General features: G+C 43.2%; 1 protein-coding gene across 3 annotated transcripts in view; it reads right to left on the bottom strand.

Annotated features, from left to right (window-relative positions):
- Positions 1–18,284, bottom strand: part of LOC308197544 (uncharacterized protein) — a 109,618-nt gene that overhangs the window by 41,155 nt on the left and 50,179 nt on the right. For all 3 annotated transcript variants that reach the window (XR_013953064.1, XM_080598183.1, XM_080598184.1), the window contains one exon: positions 8,995–9,094. Coding sequence is in view for 2 of the 3 variants with exons in the window: in XM_080598183.1 (XP_080454309.1) it covers positions 8,995–9,094 (100 nt within the window). In the remaining variant the exon portion in view is untranslated. The remainder of the gene's footprint in view (positions 1–8,994; positions 9,095–18,284) is intronic.

The raw sequence follows: 18,284 nt of genomic DNA, 5'->3' as shown, positions 1-18,284 counted from the left end.
AGAGAATTTTTTATTAGTTTCATCAATTGATTATCACACTGGATATAGCAACAAATCAGAATAAATACGTTCTGTGACCAAAATCTGCTGCCATCTCTTAATAGAGACCTGTGCGCGTGCACACACATGCATGCACCCTAGCACACATATGCAGAGCACATTCTTAAACACGGAACATGTAACTTGCACAAAGGTTTAACATTCCTGGTTTTCCTCCAGATTCAACCTCTGCAAAATCAGTAAACTCAGCCACTCCACGTTTGCAAGGTGGTTCGAAGTTTTCCTGAGCTCTCCTTCTTCCTCACTCCCCCCAGATATTTTCCCTCCCCTACATACAGAAAACACAAGAAGAGACCTGCTCATCACATGACCTTCCTCTGGAGGAATCTTCACATTTGTACTCTCTGAGTCGCCTATGTGTTGAAGAAAAAGGAAGCTGCAAATAGCATTCACAGAGAAAACACAATTCTTACCTTCTTGACTTTTAGGTTAGCCTTCTGGGCATGTGCAATTTACTGGGTACTGTTTCTTTCTTCTCGTCGACAGGCTAGGCATGAGCTTGTGTGTTTGTGTGTGTTTATGTTTGCAATAAATCTGATACACGCAAAGAAGGCACAATCACTGTGTTTTGACTGCCTAAATATAACTACTTCTGTCTTTTTATAATATTATCAATATAATTGGCTTTACAGAACGGAATTATCTTTAAAAATACTATTCTCATTTTAAGGTAATAAGTATACTTACTGCACCAGAAAAGGGAACATAGAAGAAATGAGAGTCAACAGGGACACTAATGTGACACATATGTATGTTTTCTGTATGTTCATATATGCAGCGGAACCAACATGGTCCAGTCCCTACAACTCAGGAGACAGTACCTACCTCTTCTAGTAACCTTGAGCAAGCTAAGCGTCCCCTTGCCTTCCCGGTACCTTCTTGGTAGAGAAGCTGTCCAGGACAAACACTTCCTTTTTGTGGCACAGCAGTAACAGATACAAAAGAGAGCACTCTTTCAGTGGCACAATTCATAAAAACAAAATACTAATGGACCAGATTTCGCCCTGAAATAGCGGCACGAACAGCAGTACTAGGCAGAATAAAGAAGCTGAAACTGCAAGCAAGCAAACATTGCTCTTTGGGTGGAAGAGTGAAGAGCACATTGATTTTAGAACAACCCCCAACCAGCATCTTGTGGGCTCCACTCCGATCCCCTTGACCAGGGGGCTGCGATCAGTAGCCACGCGTGGAGGCGCAGCAGCCGCGGCACTGCCACGAGCACAGGGCACTCACTGGTTAAAAATCAAATGTGGTAGCAGCAGGAGCACAGGCAGTTTTGCTGAAATGAGATCTGCACAGCAGGGCATGCATGGCTTTTCTTCATTACCCTAATAGCCTAATAAATAAATAAGGTCCATGACAATCATGCTGGTGATTTTTTTTCTTTCCAAGATGACTTAGGAAAGAGGTAGTCATATCGGGGCTGCAGAATCTGATAATGTAAATAGAAAACAGAGACCCAAATGAAGCCCTTTTTGTGACAGGATTTAATTAGAACCACTGTGAATTCCCAAGCATCTAATCCATCTACCATTCACCAGGCACTGGGGCTACCTGAAGCTGCTACCAATTCTTTTTCGCTCCTGAATTGCTTATGAGCGGATCACAAAAGGTATTTACACCTCTGCATAGAAGCACACAAAATCCAAGTCCTCAGAAGTGACGGTGACCAAGGCTAACCAGCAGCCTCTCTACCTCAAGCACAACGGTTTCATTCCCAGCTCCTGTTTTACCCAAACTATGGCAAGTGTTGGGTTCCCGAGGTACCGTACCCTCAGCGTGTCACACGCAGGGCAGCCCTCATGCGCTGCTGACTTGGTAATTGCATTATCCGCAGGCACTGATGAATGAACAACTGTAATGCATACATCCTGGCCCGAGCTCTCCCGGGACAAGGAGGCGCAACCTCCCCACGCCAGCCTCGCTCAGTTTGCTGAGTCCGAAGGTGCACAGAAAATGCCCGTGTGCATTGCCTTTAATTTTAAAAGCAGCCTTATGTTCTCCTCCCTCTTCCCACCGACAGAAAAATACCATTTCAGTTCTCAAGCAGGAGAAAGTCCTTCCCAAACCTACTTCTCTGCACCCGCGATCTCTTTAACCTGCACATAACAACGCGTGAATCACAGCTCACAAAACCCGCGGTGTAACGCCGACCACACACATCTACAGCCCTCAACACAGAGAGGCTGACACCCCCAGCAGAGTGGCCCTTTAAAGAACACCTAGTCCTTATGGGTATAAATAATCTCCGGAATAAAATGGAGCCAAAGACATTGCCAGCGCGGAGCCGGGGCAGCCACCGGCCGCCGCCGCCCCGGCCAGCCCGACACCCGGCGGTGCTTACCGGGCAGCCCAGGCGGCGGCTCTCCCGCTCCCGGCTCCCTCGGCCCCCGGTTCTCCCGGCTCGGCTCGGCCCGGCCCCGGCTCTCCCCGGCAGGCGGGGGCCGACGGGCGCCGCCTCCCCCCCCCTCCGCCCCCCCGCGGCACCGAGCGGGCCCTGCCACAGCACCCGGGAGGGGGGGTGTCGGAAAAATAAGAAATTAATTATAATTTTAAAATGAAAATTGGGGAGGGGGGGAGAGCCACCCGTGCGGCCCCAGCCCCTCGGCGACCTGTTGCCGGGGGGGGGCAGCGGGGGCGCGGGTCTGGGGGTGACAGGCGCGGGCTTACCGGTGCTGGGCGAGGGGGGCTCCGGTGCATCCGCCGCTGGGTTTAGCGTGGGTTACACGGCAAGGAGGAAGGGGTGAAGGAAGGGCGAAGAGAGAACCGGTACATTGCTGAATGCTTCATCCGGAGAGGAAAAAAAATAAAAAATAAAATAGAGGGGGGAAATCCCTATCAGATCCCTGCCCATTCACCCTGCCTTCCGTGGGAGCGGTATTGCCATTTAGGCTTCGTTCATGCTCAGAGGCACAGCATCAGCCTAGGTGCTCTCCTAAAGTGAGGGCAAGGCAGCCGGTCCCGAGCAGAGTACATGCACACAACACCGAAATGAATCAATCCACGCGAGGTCTGATTGGAGCTCCTTTGTGTAAGGAGGAAACGCAGTGGACACGGAGGGAATTTCATCTTCCCCAGACTACCATGACATCTTGCGTCCCTTTCTCTTCTTCAGCAGTCACAATTCTGTTTTCTTTCTTTTTCTCCTTCAAAGTTCTTTTTACCTTTAATATGCTGAAAGCCATAGAAATCTATCTTGTCTCAACTTGGTTGCTACCCATGGATCAAAAATATCCCCAAATAATTCAAAGCAATTGCCACAAGAAATGACGAAGACATCTATCTGTCCAGCTGAGAAAAGATCGAATGTATTTTGGCTACAATTGCCCGAAGATGCAAAGGAAGTTCAGCACCAAACTTTGCCCCATTCAGAAGCCCACTAACCTCTCAAGGACAGCTGGAAAAACCTCCTTAATTTCAGGGAGCTGAATCCGTACAAAAGGCAAGCTATCTGCCTTCCAGATGGGGACCGGAAGTTTGCCGCGATGAGCTGAGCAGCCCTCCGCTTCTCGCAATCCCCACGAGAGAGGGACGTGACCGCAATCGCAGAGCACAACGGCCAGCCAGGAAATCCCAAATCTGAAATCCAGCTTGGGCAGAAAATAACTTGTGGGGCAAGTGCTCGCCACACCTGTCCGCTTCTCTCTCGCCCAATGGGGAGAAGGGCGATAAAATTTGTGGCATCCTGCCAAAACCATTGAACCAACATAGGCGCGAAACCTCACGGTACTGAATATCATCAAGGAGAAAAACTAGTGAGATTTCATTCACTGATTCCCCTCTCTCCCCTGCAAAAGACTCCCTGCATTGTGAGGATAGCAGTCTGTGAGAATAATCCCAAGGCCTAGGGTTGACCTAACACCTGAAGCGCTGGTTTTCAATTTAGGGATTTGCTGATGTGCAAAATATGTGTGAATTTGCATGTGTATACATCTCCATACAAAAGAGGCAGAGCCCAAGAACAACATAAAGCCAGATAACTGTTGTAGCATTGATCTCTCTTGACCTGGTCAGGGTCTGTAAAGGTTATTTGCCTGCCTTGAAACAGTGCTTCTAAGGACCAGCTCAAGGACCTTCAATTTAAGTAGTAAGCTTGCTAGCTTGTCCCTGGTCCTGGGAATGCCAATGCTGATCTAGAATAGAATGTCCTGTCACAGGCTCCTGCGTGGGGAAGGCAGACAGGTGCTAAGCACAACAGGTCTTTATATCAGACAGATACATGAGGGACACAAAGCGAAGCTGGCCATACCCTTCTACCTCATTAGCACCTATCAGTGCTAGAAGTCCTGGGCCTTGTGTCTGCACTGTCAGTGTACACTCCTACAATCCTTAGAAAGATTACACAGCTGCTTTATGGACCTTCTGCATCGGTACAAATGAGATGACAGCATCACAAGGCATGCATGAATGATGGTCTTTCTTGCCTGGAACAGAGGAGACAGGTCTGTTAGGACTCAGGCTGAGCACTGACATCTGAGGAATGACCACCAAATGTCCTACCTCCAGCAGCAGGCTGCTGTAAGTCAAACCGTGGACAAACTATGACTGCATACTTACATACACAACCCAATTTTCAAGACCTGTCAAGCTTTGCTGAACATCTACCTAAGTTAGAGCAGACAGCTTTCAAAAAATGCATCCCCAGAAAAACAAGCCTGCACCACTTAGTTCATACAGGTAAAAGACCACCAAAATATACTCAGGCTATCTGTGAGAAGCCAGCATTTCCTGCGTAACAGGAGAGGGCTTTGCACCTTACTGCTGTCAGCAGGTGAATTTACAGATGCCCATCTGCTAAGAGTTTTGGAAACTGCAAAAGCTTGTCTCCTGAAATGCCCCATCCTTGAACTCCACTCAAGAACAGGAAGCCTGCCTTCCTGCTTGTGCCCCTGCTGTATTAAAGACCTGTCATTGACTGTTATGTTACTAGCAGCTAGCCATTTCACTTCTAGGATGACACAGAGAGAAAAGAGCATGAACGCAGGTACATAGCAGGGCCAGGCAATTGTTAGGAAGTGAGCTCAGTCCTTCCCATGAGGTGCTGCGTTAGCAGAGGGAGTGAATCTTTCATCACAAAGCTACTGGTGAGAAGAGGCTACCCACTAGGTTTCTTCATAGAGTTTGAGTGTTTGAAGGTGCTTAGCAGAGGCAGCTCAGTCTGAATGAATATTCCCCGTGATGATGTGCATCTTCAGCAAAACTGCCCCAGAGGGCAAGGACTGAGCTCTATTTTTCTCTTGAATGGTTTCTCTCTAGGACAAGTACAGGGAGGCTGCTCACACTGCTGATACTTCAGTTAAAGGCCTGTAAATACGTCTAATGGCCTTCACAGTGATACCAACTGACAGGCATCCATCCCTCTCTTTTAAGGGTTTGTCCTGTGTGCTAATTTAATGACTGTCCCACACTTGCAACCTTGAGACATTACCCAGGTGCTTTGGAATTTTAATGCTAATCTAAATACCCCCACCGAAACAAGATAAATGTAATGGCTAAATAGCTGCTATGAGAAAACAGAGATAAACGGATTACTGTGCAACACAGAAAAAAAAGCACTCAAAAGAAGATCAGAATCTTTCTTACTAGGAAGGCTTTGGCTTCACCACATTTGCTTTTTCCCCCTTTTATACTGAAATTCTGATTTTTTGAACAAAAATATAAACACAAACATTCAACAGACAGCTGAGTGCATTTGAGTCCGCATTCAGGTTGCAGGAGCTGTGATACCTCCCTTGAATTTTTCTATACTCTCACAAAAGATGCAACATCATTGTACCTTCTAAATGATAAATATTCAGATAAATATACAGTCACAAATACTCCAAAGTCATTGAAGTCTGCGAGACTTCTGTGATCATCTTCATGATGATGAGGGTTTACCCGATTGACCATTACATTCCCCAAACTGTACCTCTAGATTATGTTGGAGGAGGCACCCATCAGGTCTTTGCAAAAACAGGCTCAGTGCTGCCAAGAAGTGCTGGGAGGGGGATGCCCTGAGTGGGAACTGGGTGGGACACCGCTTGCCAGCACCTTGCTGGCGGTGATTGGAGAGGAAGAAAAATCCCTGCTTGACTCAAACCCATATACACTTTGCACAGCAGAATGCCATCCTATTTAAACATGCATCTTATTATTTAAAAATACAAACATATTTTTAAAACAAAATCGGTGACAGCACTGATCCCAAAGCATGACATTTCCATAGCTATTTTCTGAGCAAAAGTGCACCTCGAAGGTGAATTGCCCCACTTAATAGACAGGAGCTTAGACAAGCGAATCAAGTGATGGAGCTAGGGTCAGCCTCTCATCTTCACGGCCTCAGTGGAGGTATACTAACACCAGGCCCCTCTTCAGGGCTCCCCTTCGACATCACACTGTTTGAACCAGACAAAGTCATGCTTATTATGTGAAGGCATCCAGACAGAACAACTGCAACATTTTCCAAAGGCAAAATCATAGAGTGTGGTGAAAGGGAAATTGTATTGAATTTTGCATTACTAACAAGGGATTTATGAGCATGCAGGCTATGTTTGTTCAATCAGAGTTGAAAAGAAAAACAGAATGATATGAAATATCCCTCTAATCCATGAACCCAGTGAACAGGATGGCCCTGGCTATTGTCTCAGTACATGTGGCTCGGGGTTCTTAATCCTTCAAATTATTGGCATGGTGCACTTGTTCTGTGACAGCTCTTTCAGACCTTTTCCCATCTCTATTGTTTTGTTTTCTGCTTGAGTAAATGGTAGAGCAAAAGTGAGACACATTTGTTTCTGCTGTCAGGATGAATGGGCTTGGATCATCATCACGCTGCTGTTTCTGTCGACTTTGTATCTTGGCTAAGGCACATGGGCTTCCATCAAAAAAGGAGTCCTCTCCCATTTAGTCTTGTATGAAAAGTGCAGGGTGGAAATGATGATGTGAACTACAAAGCTGCAGAGTGTGAGGGCCCAAATATAAAAGGCAAATTAAAAGGCAGAATCCACCTCATCTATATCATAGACCTCCGTCCACACCCGTGGTGAGCAAAGGTAAGGAGACAATCTTGCCTCCATTTTTACAAATGGAGAAACTGAGGCAGAGTGGCAATACGACTGTGGCCAGCCAACAAACCAGTGGCAGAGCGGAGCAGTGATCCCAGTCTTTCTTAATGCTAATCTCATCTTGTATCCACTACGCAGCACTGCCTTGGTTTTGCATCCGAATCATTTCAAATTATTAAATCAGGATTACAGTGATTTATACTAATTTTTCACAGACTAACGAGGGGAGCTGCTCTCTGGAAAGGCTTACCTATGAGGTGATCTTGGACAACACAGGGATTTTGTGTCACAGTCTTCAACCCTGGTGGTCTGCAGCACTGGGTATGGTAAATGCTGCAGACTCCCAGCTGATACGGGAAGAGTAAAGATAGCATTGTCTTCTAGGAATGCTTATAAAAAAAGATTTGCACTTGTTCTATTAGCAGCCCTTATTTGTCCTTGAAAGACTCAGAATTACTTTAAAACCATTTTAGAGTCTCCAGAGAGTTCTGCTACCGTTATTCTTCAAAATATAAATGGAATCACAGTAAAGAAATATGGTTCTTGTTGGTATTGATAGGAAAAAGGGAAGAAAGCCACATTCTGTTTGTGCTTGCTCTGGAGCCTCACTGGAAAGAGAGGACAAAGATAACCTTGGCATCTGCTGTTATATTCTGAATCCCAGGAGGAATGAGGGCTCTCAGTGCTGGTTTAACACTTCTCTTGCTGGGAACTAGGTAAAGGGAACAAGCAGGCTCTGCCAACCGGGACAGTTTCTTCTGAACAGAGGGATAGTTGGATTTTCCTGCACTGGCTTCCACCATCACAGCCTACTCCTTTCTCTGCCTGGTAGACAGGGTGATATGGAGGATGACATACAGACTTATGTGTTCAGAGACCTTGCTCTGTTTCTAGCTTTGCCACCACTTCTGTGTGCAGCCTTGTACAAAACACTTCTCCCCCCTGTGGCATTGCCCCTTCATTTCGAACAAGGGCTGCCACGCATACCAGTTTCCACAGAGATGTTCCCTGTCTCTAATGCAGAAATTCAGGAAAGTTTGTATTCAGCTGAGTTGATTGCAGACCACATGTTCAAGAAATCCATGCTTCCTCAAAGGCAGTGTCTTGCTGTGCAGTTGTGACAGGGTGTGTGGGCGCATGTTTCTGCCTGGCATAATTAATCATTAAACCATTTCAACAAATGATTCTTCTCTGGCAGGCTGTGCAGGGCCATTTGTATATATGAATATATATACACATGTACACACACAAAATACAAAGCCATCTTTGTTAGTTTAACACAGCTCGTTATTTTAACAGGTAATGTTGTATTCCCTGATAAGATATAGATAAAGCTTAGAATAAGGTTTTCCATATAAATGGTAATCGTTTATGAACCTGAAGTGCTTTCCATAAATGCATTATAATGGTTACTTCAGCTTGTTGTGAAGAATAGTTCTGACAACAGACCAGAATGTTTGCGAGCAGCTAACAATAAATAGCATTAAAAGAGCACAAAGAAAGCCCAAGTGCATTTCAGGACTTGGTTTGAGGAAATCTAAACATATTTTTCTTTAACTGATATTTTAACTGATATGTTCTCATCTCTGTTCAAAATCCATAGGGAAATCCAGTCCTCAAGAATGATAAGATCTAAACTAGGGAACAAATACATTCACCAGTTAGAAGACTTCCTCCCCCCCCCCCCACAAAGGTAGCAACATAATTTTTCTAGCTAGAGACTAAAGCTGGGCAATACATCAAGTGTGCCAGATCTCAGAAGTCAATAGTGAGGAAACTGCAAAACAATCAATAAGACTGTGCAATGTCCATGACTACCTGTGAAAATAACTTCCTCAGATTGGCTGTGTTTCCTGTGATCTTCCTTTTCAAGATTTCGTATTATTCCTACCTTAAAAGAACAGGAATAGTCTGTGACTCAGGACAATTTCTTCCCTTCCACTTGAGGAAGAACTGGGAGGCCTCTTCTGCCCCTCCTTGCTCCATCCAACCTGGGAAAGAGAGTGAATAAATAATTAAATAAAAGAAGCTGAGCTGTGTTTTTTAGGGCAGATTTGAAAAGTGAAATTGTTGAAAGAACATAGGTTTAGAGACAGATTCAGTTGTTGGCATGGACAAATTGATGAGCAAAAGTACAGGTGATGATAGATTTTATCCTTCATTCAGAACCATTTAAGGCTGTTTGCTTTGGATAAAATACCAATCCAGATTCTGCAGCCTAATTTTTCATTATAAATGCAAATTAAACTGAACAGATCTGGAAAAGATCTGTTATTTCCTTTAGGATTTCTGCATTTTTGCATTTCTTTACACCTGTTCTTAACCCAAATGTAAGAACAGAAACAACCCAAGAGATGTGCTGAATCTAAATGTCTTTGGAAATGAATAAGGCAAGAGAGCCCAAGCTTGTGATATTTTAGACCAAGGCCCATCCCCAGAGCCCCAACCTGTTGATCCTCACTCAGCAGCACTGACTGCCAGGCTTACTCCTCACTACTGCCACTTGAAAACTCAAGTCTTAAACGCAGTTTGGGAGAGTAGCAAAGTAGTCTCTGCCAGGAGTTAATTTGTTTTCTCACTGTATTTCTGTCAGCAATGAGGGAAACTTTCTCCATTCACAGCAAACCTAAAACATTTGCAGTGTGAAGGAATTGAGCATAGCAACAGTATACAGACTGGAAAACCTGAAATAAAGCTAAGGTTAAGAAAAAATAGTGTTAGAAAAACAAAAAACAAAACAAAACAAAACAAAAAAACAGATTCCTTCATCACTCCTTAATCATGGAAATTTAAGCTTGTATATAATATTACATATAAGTTCAGATCTATCTTGCATAAAGAATCATAATAAATAATGGTAAACTTATCTCTCAGAATTTGAAGCAATAATAATAATCATCATCATAATGCCTTCCTGCTTTCCATTAAAGGCTCTAAAGGCGTTTTGGGGTCATCAGCAAAGTAATTTTCACAGCCCTGCCATTAGACAGGCAGATTTTTTTTTTTCAAATTTCTTTTCCATCAAAGAATGAAGTAATATGGTGTGAGTGCTCCCTCTCACCTCCTTACAACTTAGGCTAAAAAGAGTCACTACCTGCAAAGCCTCACTCAAAAGCCCAGCTCAAAACATGCTCTGGGAGACTTGTTTCCAGCTGCAGAGCCCTTCTCCTCTCCCAGCCTCCCAAAATAGTCCTTTTCCTACCTGGGCAGCCTCTTATCCTGATGAGTGGACATTTAGCATGAAACCTGTACAATGCCAGGGCCAGGGTGAAGGAGTAACTCCAGCTCCTTGTCCTTCGACAAACCTCCCTGGCACTGGGCTGCTAATGCCTGCTGAGCCCCAGCCCGTCATGGGGAGCCCACTTCCAGCACCTGGTTCGGTGCCAGGCCTTTGTATCCTTCACAGCTGATTAATGCCTTAATGCCTTGTTGACTCATCCATTTTCTCTTTTAATTCCTAAATCTATCTGTTATATACATTCTACGAATCATCTCTTCCAAGTAGTCACCATCCCTCTGAGGTAAATTAAGTGTTATCCACAAGCCTCAGGCATGGGCCTGCCACCTAGCAGCTGACTGACCAAGGAGCTTGAGCTGGGATTCCAGTACTGGAGTCCTAGGAGTGACCGGAGTACGTGAGGTACACCTCACGCATACAGAGCCCACATCCTGCTCTGCTGCCCCTTTATAGGGCGGTTAATTCTGACTGAGGGGCAAAAAGGAAAACTGGGGGCAGCAATGTTTTAGGTTCTCACAAGCAGTCAAGCAAAACTCTGAGTCCTCACGTTTGTGTTCTGCTACACAGTTTATGTCTGTCTCCATCTCAGGCTTAAAACCGATGAGTGAGAAGTACACTCTATATACAGAGAAAGAAGTACACTCTGTATACAGAATCCCTAATGCTCTGAAATATTTAGATAATTTCATGTCATTGTGCTAGCATTTGTTTGAAATAAACATATACAAATTATGGAGAATTACTTAAAGACATACCCTGAGTCACTGGGCTTTCACTGTCACTGGTTTACTGAATAAACCTCTCCACTCTGGGAGCGTCAGTGGTTTATACTGTACACACAAAGGATCAAAGAGCCTCATCTTTATGACATGCATCTTATAAGCATATAGAAATACTTCTGCTATTTAATTTGGGATACCCTTAATGACGAAGCTGGGAGTCACCTTTCCTCTGTAGCTTTCAAGCAGTTTCAGACAGAAAGCAAAGCTCATTATTTCTGAGACGCAGAAAATTAAACGACTGGCACACAGTCAAAAATCAAGCCAGGGATCTGGGACAGAAACCCTGCTGTTCTGAGTCCCAGCCTAAGGTCCTGTGCACAAATCCTTCTTCACTGGACACTGCCTGCAAGGCATGATCCTTTCTGTTAACTCAAATTGAGACAGCTTTTGTATTCCAGAACAGAAATCTGTTCTTTCATACCTCTGAATTACCCTCAAAATTTCCATCATTATCTGCAAGCCATTAGTATAATCTCAGTTTTATTTCACAGTCCCAGCACTTCCATTAGTTGCAAGCCTATCTGTATGAAAGCTTTTGTCTAAGAGCTGTTATCAAGACAAACCTTATCTATGATAAACAAAACTCTATTTTTTTTTTAAAAGCAGGTAACATAATGCAGTGGAAGGAGGGAAATATAGAGCTTCCACCTAAGGATTATGGATATGAAACCACACTGGGTTAAACAGTGACAGGTATTGTTACTACTGGAGTATTTCAGTGGTGTGTTTGGATTATTGCCTTTCTGCTCAGACTGTTGCAAGACCATTCCTATCAAACAAATATTCTCCTTATTCAGCTGGCCCCTTGCTTGACTGACCCCGATGGGACAGACAAAGGCAAACACACCAAGTAACTTTTAGCACACGTACTCCATAAGTGTCTGCAGGATAACAACATTGGGGACTGCTGGGCAAAGCCTGGGGGTGCTGATTTAGATGCTGGACTACAATGATGAATCTCAAGTGCCAAGGCAGTCTGATTGCCATTATTGCCCAGAAGCTTGGGGACAGATTTTTGTCCTCTGCATATTATGCAGATATGCATTATATGCAAATGCAACAAACATTAAAACCATCAGTCATATAGCTTAACTTAATAAATATATGCAGATATGGCATCAGGACCACTCATGCCATACTGGCTGTGGCAACCATTTTAAGTACATAGCCACATGTCAGTTTATAGCACTGTGTCCAGAGAGCGTACCGTTGTTTTTTCTTTCTTTATTTATTTTTATTTATGAGAGCTTTATTGTGATTGCTATAAGGACACAGTCACTAGCAATTTTGATAGTCAGGCACAGCCACAATCTAAGGTATGGAAAAATATAAGCCTGCAAGATACATTCTTATGCGAAAACCTATGCAAGTACGTAGGTACATATGTATATTCTCATGCCCAAGGCACACAATGCATTATGTAAAAATCATTATCCTTTGTGAACATTGTCTTCTGGTGATGCTTGAAGCTACACAGATTAAAGAAATTGCTCTGCCTTCCACTGAACATTTAATTTGCCTGAATGTTGGCTGTTATGATAAACAGATTGTAATAAATGTGGTCTTGGAAAATTTAATCCATTTCTCTGTTATTTCATTGCAGCTTAAGTCTGTAAAAGGTGCTCAGTGGCTAAGGAAAATTAACTGCATATAATAGAGAAAGTCTATTACCAGCTTAATAATGCTTCAAAACAATATAAAGATACACATCCCTTCGTGCCTTGGGTACATCCATGGAGTCATCCATGGAGTCAGCCTTCACTGACCAGGTAAAAATGGTCTTTGTCTGGAGGACAAAAGTGCAATAGAGACTACTGCAGTAGAATCAGAAACAGTTCACACCATATGTGGTTTGCAGAAAATATCAGATGTTAACATAATTTGAATGCACTTTTCATGTAAATAGAAGTTGCTAGACTAGATGGTAATTGTCTTCTGTCAATGGCACAAACCCTGCTGCAGGTGTTAGGGGATGAAACTTCAAAGATTTTCAGAAAAAAATGTGATGGAAAAAAGATCGCCTTGGAAAGAAGAATGGTGAACTGATGGCTACTCTAGAGATCATCTTTCAACCTCAAGGTACAACTCCTGCCACTGATGCCAGCATTTTTGATGGAGCAATATGCTGAACATGTTGAAACCTGATGCTAGCAACACACTTAATGACTATGCTATGAAATGTTTTCTGTCATACCTTTGAGTCGCAGCAGCAGGATTGTAGGCTGAGCTGTTTGTGCTGCCAGAAGTCTCAAGACTCAGACTAGAAGTAGAAAAGGAGAAGTCCAGAGGTTTTCCAAACCTCTGGCAGAAAGCTAGCCATACTTTTATCAACAGTGAAGGGAAAAAAATAAAAAAATCTGTAGAAAACAAAGGTATAATTACTGCAAGTGACCAAGCTGTGGGGTCACCTGCAGTGACTCCACATGTTTTAAGGCCTGCCTTTCCTTCTACTAGCATGAGGAAGCAGACACCAGAGTGACACTGCATATGTCTGGCTGCACTGGAGCTCTCACGCGTAGCTGGGGCAGAGAAGGCAGCCTGCACAACAGTGTCCATACAAACAGGCCAGGTACCTGAGGTGTAGAAAGGTCTTGGGACGCTCAGTCAAGACATGTTTTTTTCACCTGGGCCAAGCAAGTCAAGGGCTATACCAGTGTGCCATGGCAAAACTGACTGCAGCACAGCTGCCTTTGCTTGAAGAAGGAAAAAGAACACATCAGAGACATGGAAGGCAGAACAGGAGTGAACTGTGCTTTCAGATCACTGTGTTGGTTTTGTCTTCAACAAAATCAACAGGTGATGCAATTCAGTCTTTGACGGAGGCCTTGTGACTTTGCTGAACCCATCCCATCAGCCCAATGAGGCCCCGAAGCAGGGCAGTGCTCTGGAACTGCGCGCACTGGGCAAAGCTGCTCTGGCGCAACACAGTACGCGAGCTACGTGCTGAACAGGTGACTGGTGGGTTTATGCACATCATTCCTGCACCTGAGTTTCCTTCATCTCAGAATATGGTTGGATTGGGGCCACACTGAGAAAGGCCCCTCCACAAGGAAGAGTTTGACAACACTGACTTGCAATGCCCTAGGGGCCCCGAGGGGGCATGCAAAGCAGGCACTGATGGTTGGGAAAGCCTTTATTGCTTCCTTATTCATTTTATGCTGCATGCTTCTGCAAATTCCTTTTTCTGTCTTTTCTAAATGTTTATAAGTCTGTGTATATTCATGAAACACAATGATATCTTTTTACACATGCACCAATCTGGGTTATTACTATTAGGAAAGAGAAAGAGAAGACAACATTTCAAAATAATAATTATATAGAGAATTGCATTGATGACATGCCACATGATACATTAATTCTAATATTTTTATATAAGCTTAATCCACTAAAATTCATTACTTTGGTTTCAGGAACACTTAGACTGGAATATAGACATACGAAAATAAAAAGTAAGTGGGATGTGGTAGCAGAATAAACAGTCAGTACTAGGAAAATACTAGGGCTCAGATTTCAGGCAAGCCACCACTGGCAACATAAAAAGGTTTAGCAAAAACTTCATATTTTAATGTCTTTACTAGCTGTCATCTTAAAATGGTCACAAACTTCAGGTTTCATCATGAAACACAGAACTTTTCACAATTTTTTGTCGCTGTTGCTATTTTTTTTTTGTGATTAGACAGAGTAGTAGAGGGGCATATAAAACCCAGTGTCACTTTGAATCTTGCTAAAATCTTGACCTGTGACATTCATCAACAGTTAAGTTCTGCTACTTAAATATTTGCTGTATGAAAATATATATATATATTTCTTTTATAGCTACATCACCACATTTTGTTTTTATTTTATTTTATTTTATTGTTGTTCCCTCTTTGTTGCAGCAGCAAGGCACATTACAAACCCAGAAGAACCATACAACTAAGCAACTCAGATCCTGGAACTAACTGAACATCTCAAAGCAGCTAAACATTACTTATACACAACCTAGAATGTGTAGATAGATTTACATCACCTATGTGAAGCATACTTTATTCAAAGAACAAAAGACCAAATCCCTGCCTTGTGAAACTCCTCTTAAACTGATAAGGTTCACTTCAAGCTGGCTACACATTAAAATAGATTCCTGGGAATATACTATCAGCAGAGATTTGACCTGATCTCCCTTTAAAATAAATCACCATGTAATCAGTTTCTGTGCAAAACTAAGAGTCAGAGTTCCCCCTTTCCCTCTGACTGTAAAAAGCTGCTCTGTACCATATTATCAGCTCCTTTTGACTTCTCAGCCTCCGGAGGTTGTGCCTGTGTGTGGTCTGCTCACCCTGGGAAGTATGACCAGCAACTCACGTCTGTCTGCCACATTTGCCCAACAGCCATGCGTGGCCCAAAGTTCGTGCTGCAGAATGATGCACACATGGCAATGATTAATGGGGACTGGGAAATAAATGAAGTGCCCAAGTCACAGGAGAGCTTTGGAAGGGGCACAGAATGGAGGACAACAAAGCATCCCTCTCCAGTTTGATCATGTGTTCACACCAACTGTAAGAGTGAAGAAAGAGATAGCGTCTACTCCTAGAAAACAGATTAGCTTATTATGACCAGGAGTTATAATACAATAAAAATGAAGAATATCATATCTGGAAAGGTCATCATAAAAGCATCAGTTTCATGGCAGTTCTGAAACTGACAGCAGGGCTACTAGATTAGAGAGATTAAGGCAGTATTTGATAAAGAAATACGGGGAGATTAAGAAAAATAGTATCCCTTATGCTAACCCACAGAGCTCTGTGATGTAATGTTTCAGAATGTGTTTTTCATATAAAAATACCCACAAATTGTTCACAAGATACCTGTGCAAGGACACAGAGATATGCACAGAAACACATGCTACATGAGGCTGGGGATCAGCAGTGTCCACATCTTGTTGAATGTAGTCTTCTTCCTCCTGCCACATCCTTATGCCGTGTATCACCAAGTGTTATGTTTATGTGTGTGTGTAGATGAGGAAAAGATGAGTTTTCACAGCTGCTAAATTTGCTTGCTATGCCTAGCCCAGCCCCACAAGGCAGCCATCCCACCCACATAAACATGGGAACTGGAAGGCAGCGCTCAGCCCTGTGCCTTTTACTCCAAAGACTAGTAAGTACTGCTGGCCGGTCTCTGGGCACCCTAAAAAAAGAAGGAACTATTCTTGAAATCTCTCTCCCTTCTTATGTCTGACCAGACCAAGTGTGAAATACTGTGTATGATTTTTTTTTCCTGCCTGAAAATCTCTGTATATAATACATGGATAAGTAATATATATATCACAGGCAAGCTTCTCCACACATCACAGCCGACAGAGCCTCACTGTCTCTGCTAGTGGCTGTGATAAGGATGATGAGGCCATCCAGTTCCAGAGTTTCCATGCATTTCACCTGCCTTGTGCAGCTTTCTTCATGCTCAGCTGGGAGAGGTTTTGAGACGTCTGGCCATGTGCATCACTTCAGGTGGGGAAGATGATAGGATATTATAAAAATAAATAAATAAATTATTAAAAAAAAAACAGTCAAAGGAAATGGCAGAAGTTACGTCTACTTTCTATTTTTTTTTTCTACCAGTATTTTCAGTTAGCTGTTTGTTTTTAGCTTCTTGTCTACTTTGACATATTCAAACAGTTGTGGTAGTCAATGGTATTTATATTTATCAGTTTTTGCAGTAAAGGGCAAAGGCTGTTCCTTTTCAATTTAGACATTATTCACTGTCTCTCAGCCAGGATGGATTGCAATCACTCCAGTGAAATACGCTTTAGTAAAAGACCACTCTGAAATTACAGCTAATGGAGAACAGTGCTGCACGGGGTTGATATTTTCATTAGTTTGAGTACTACCTCCTTCTCCGTGTGACAGCACTTCTTCCACACCGACTGAAATGGCTCGAGAGGACAGTGCCTAGATATAAGCGTGGGACAGGGCATCCTCAGAAAAGAGACTCCCCAGCCTGGAACCCAGCAGTGTCCCCGACATTGGCAGGACAGTAGCTCCTGATGGGGCACAGGGTGAGTCTGGTCTGAATGGCAAGGGAGTGGGCTGAGGGACAGAGTTAAAAGTGGGATGTTCTGGGTAGCAGGGCAAAAAGGGCTTTCAAAAGCTGGATTGCAGTGGAAATAGTTGTATTTACTTACAGACTTATATGAAGTGTGGAGCTCTGGAGAGGTAATTTAAAACAAAACTCAAACATTATTTTTGAAGAGATTATCCTATAAAGCATGAATTAGTATTACTTGACATCTCTCATCCAAGTACCACCTGTATTGCACATATTAGTTAAATCCGAAGTACAATGCCATAGAAACTATTAAGCAGGACAGTGCATAGAACAGCTGTACATACTCCATACTTGTTTATATACTTTCTGGTCACTGCTTGGGTAATAAAACACTCATACTGTACTCTCTGGTTCTGTGGCATGAGCAGAGCTCCTTTAGTGAATTATGACATTGTATTAATTCATTCCAGGTCTAGCTATTAGCCAGCACAGCAACAGCTCAATTTCCATGTTCTGAGGTTTGCACATATAATAAATCATTGTGGCAGCACGGGAATTTATGTGAGCAGTTCCTCATACACTTACAAATTCATATACCTATCAAAGGCTGTCTTGTTTTGCACCTCGCTTCAGCCACCACCTGCAAAAAGCTTGCTGAAGTTTCAGGATCTGACATGTTCATCAGATCAAGTTATGCAGCAAGAGAGAGCCAGTGGCACCAAAGATTTGCAGGACCTCTTGAAGAAATGTTTAACATGGAAACTCTTATTGTTACGTTCTTGTTCCCCCTCTACATTCCCAAGCACATTCAGCACACTCACATACTGAAATCACAGTTATAGTAATCTATACATTTTGACTGTTCCCACATTTTAAGGCATTCACCATGTCCCAGTTACACTGGCATGGTAGTTTCAGGCAAGCAGAGGTACACAGCACGTATTCAGCATATTCAGTTGATACACAGAGGAAAGAAATCCCTTCTGGCCCTAAGCTGTGCAGAACAAAAGGGACAGGACAGGATTTTCAGCAAAGTTCAAGGAGCTGGACACCCAAATCTCATTAAAAATGGCTAAGTGACTTCATCTTTTTTAAAAAATACTAGCTGCAATTATTCAAAGAACACATCAGTTAGTATAT

The sequence above is a fragment of the Anser brachyrhynchus genome (assembly GCF_964034855.1).
Source record: "Anser brachyrhynchus genome assembly, chromosome: 6".
NCBI classification, from domain to species: Eukaryota; Metazoa; Chordata; class Aves; order Anseriformes; family Anatidae; genus Anser; species Anser brachyrhynchus.
This window is presented reverse-complemented; position numbering and strand designations above follow the sequence as displayed.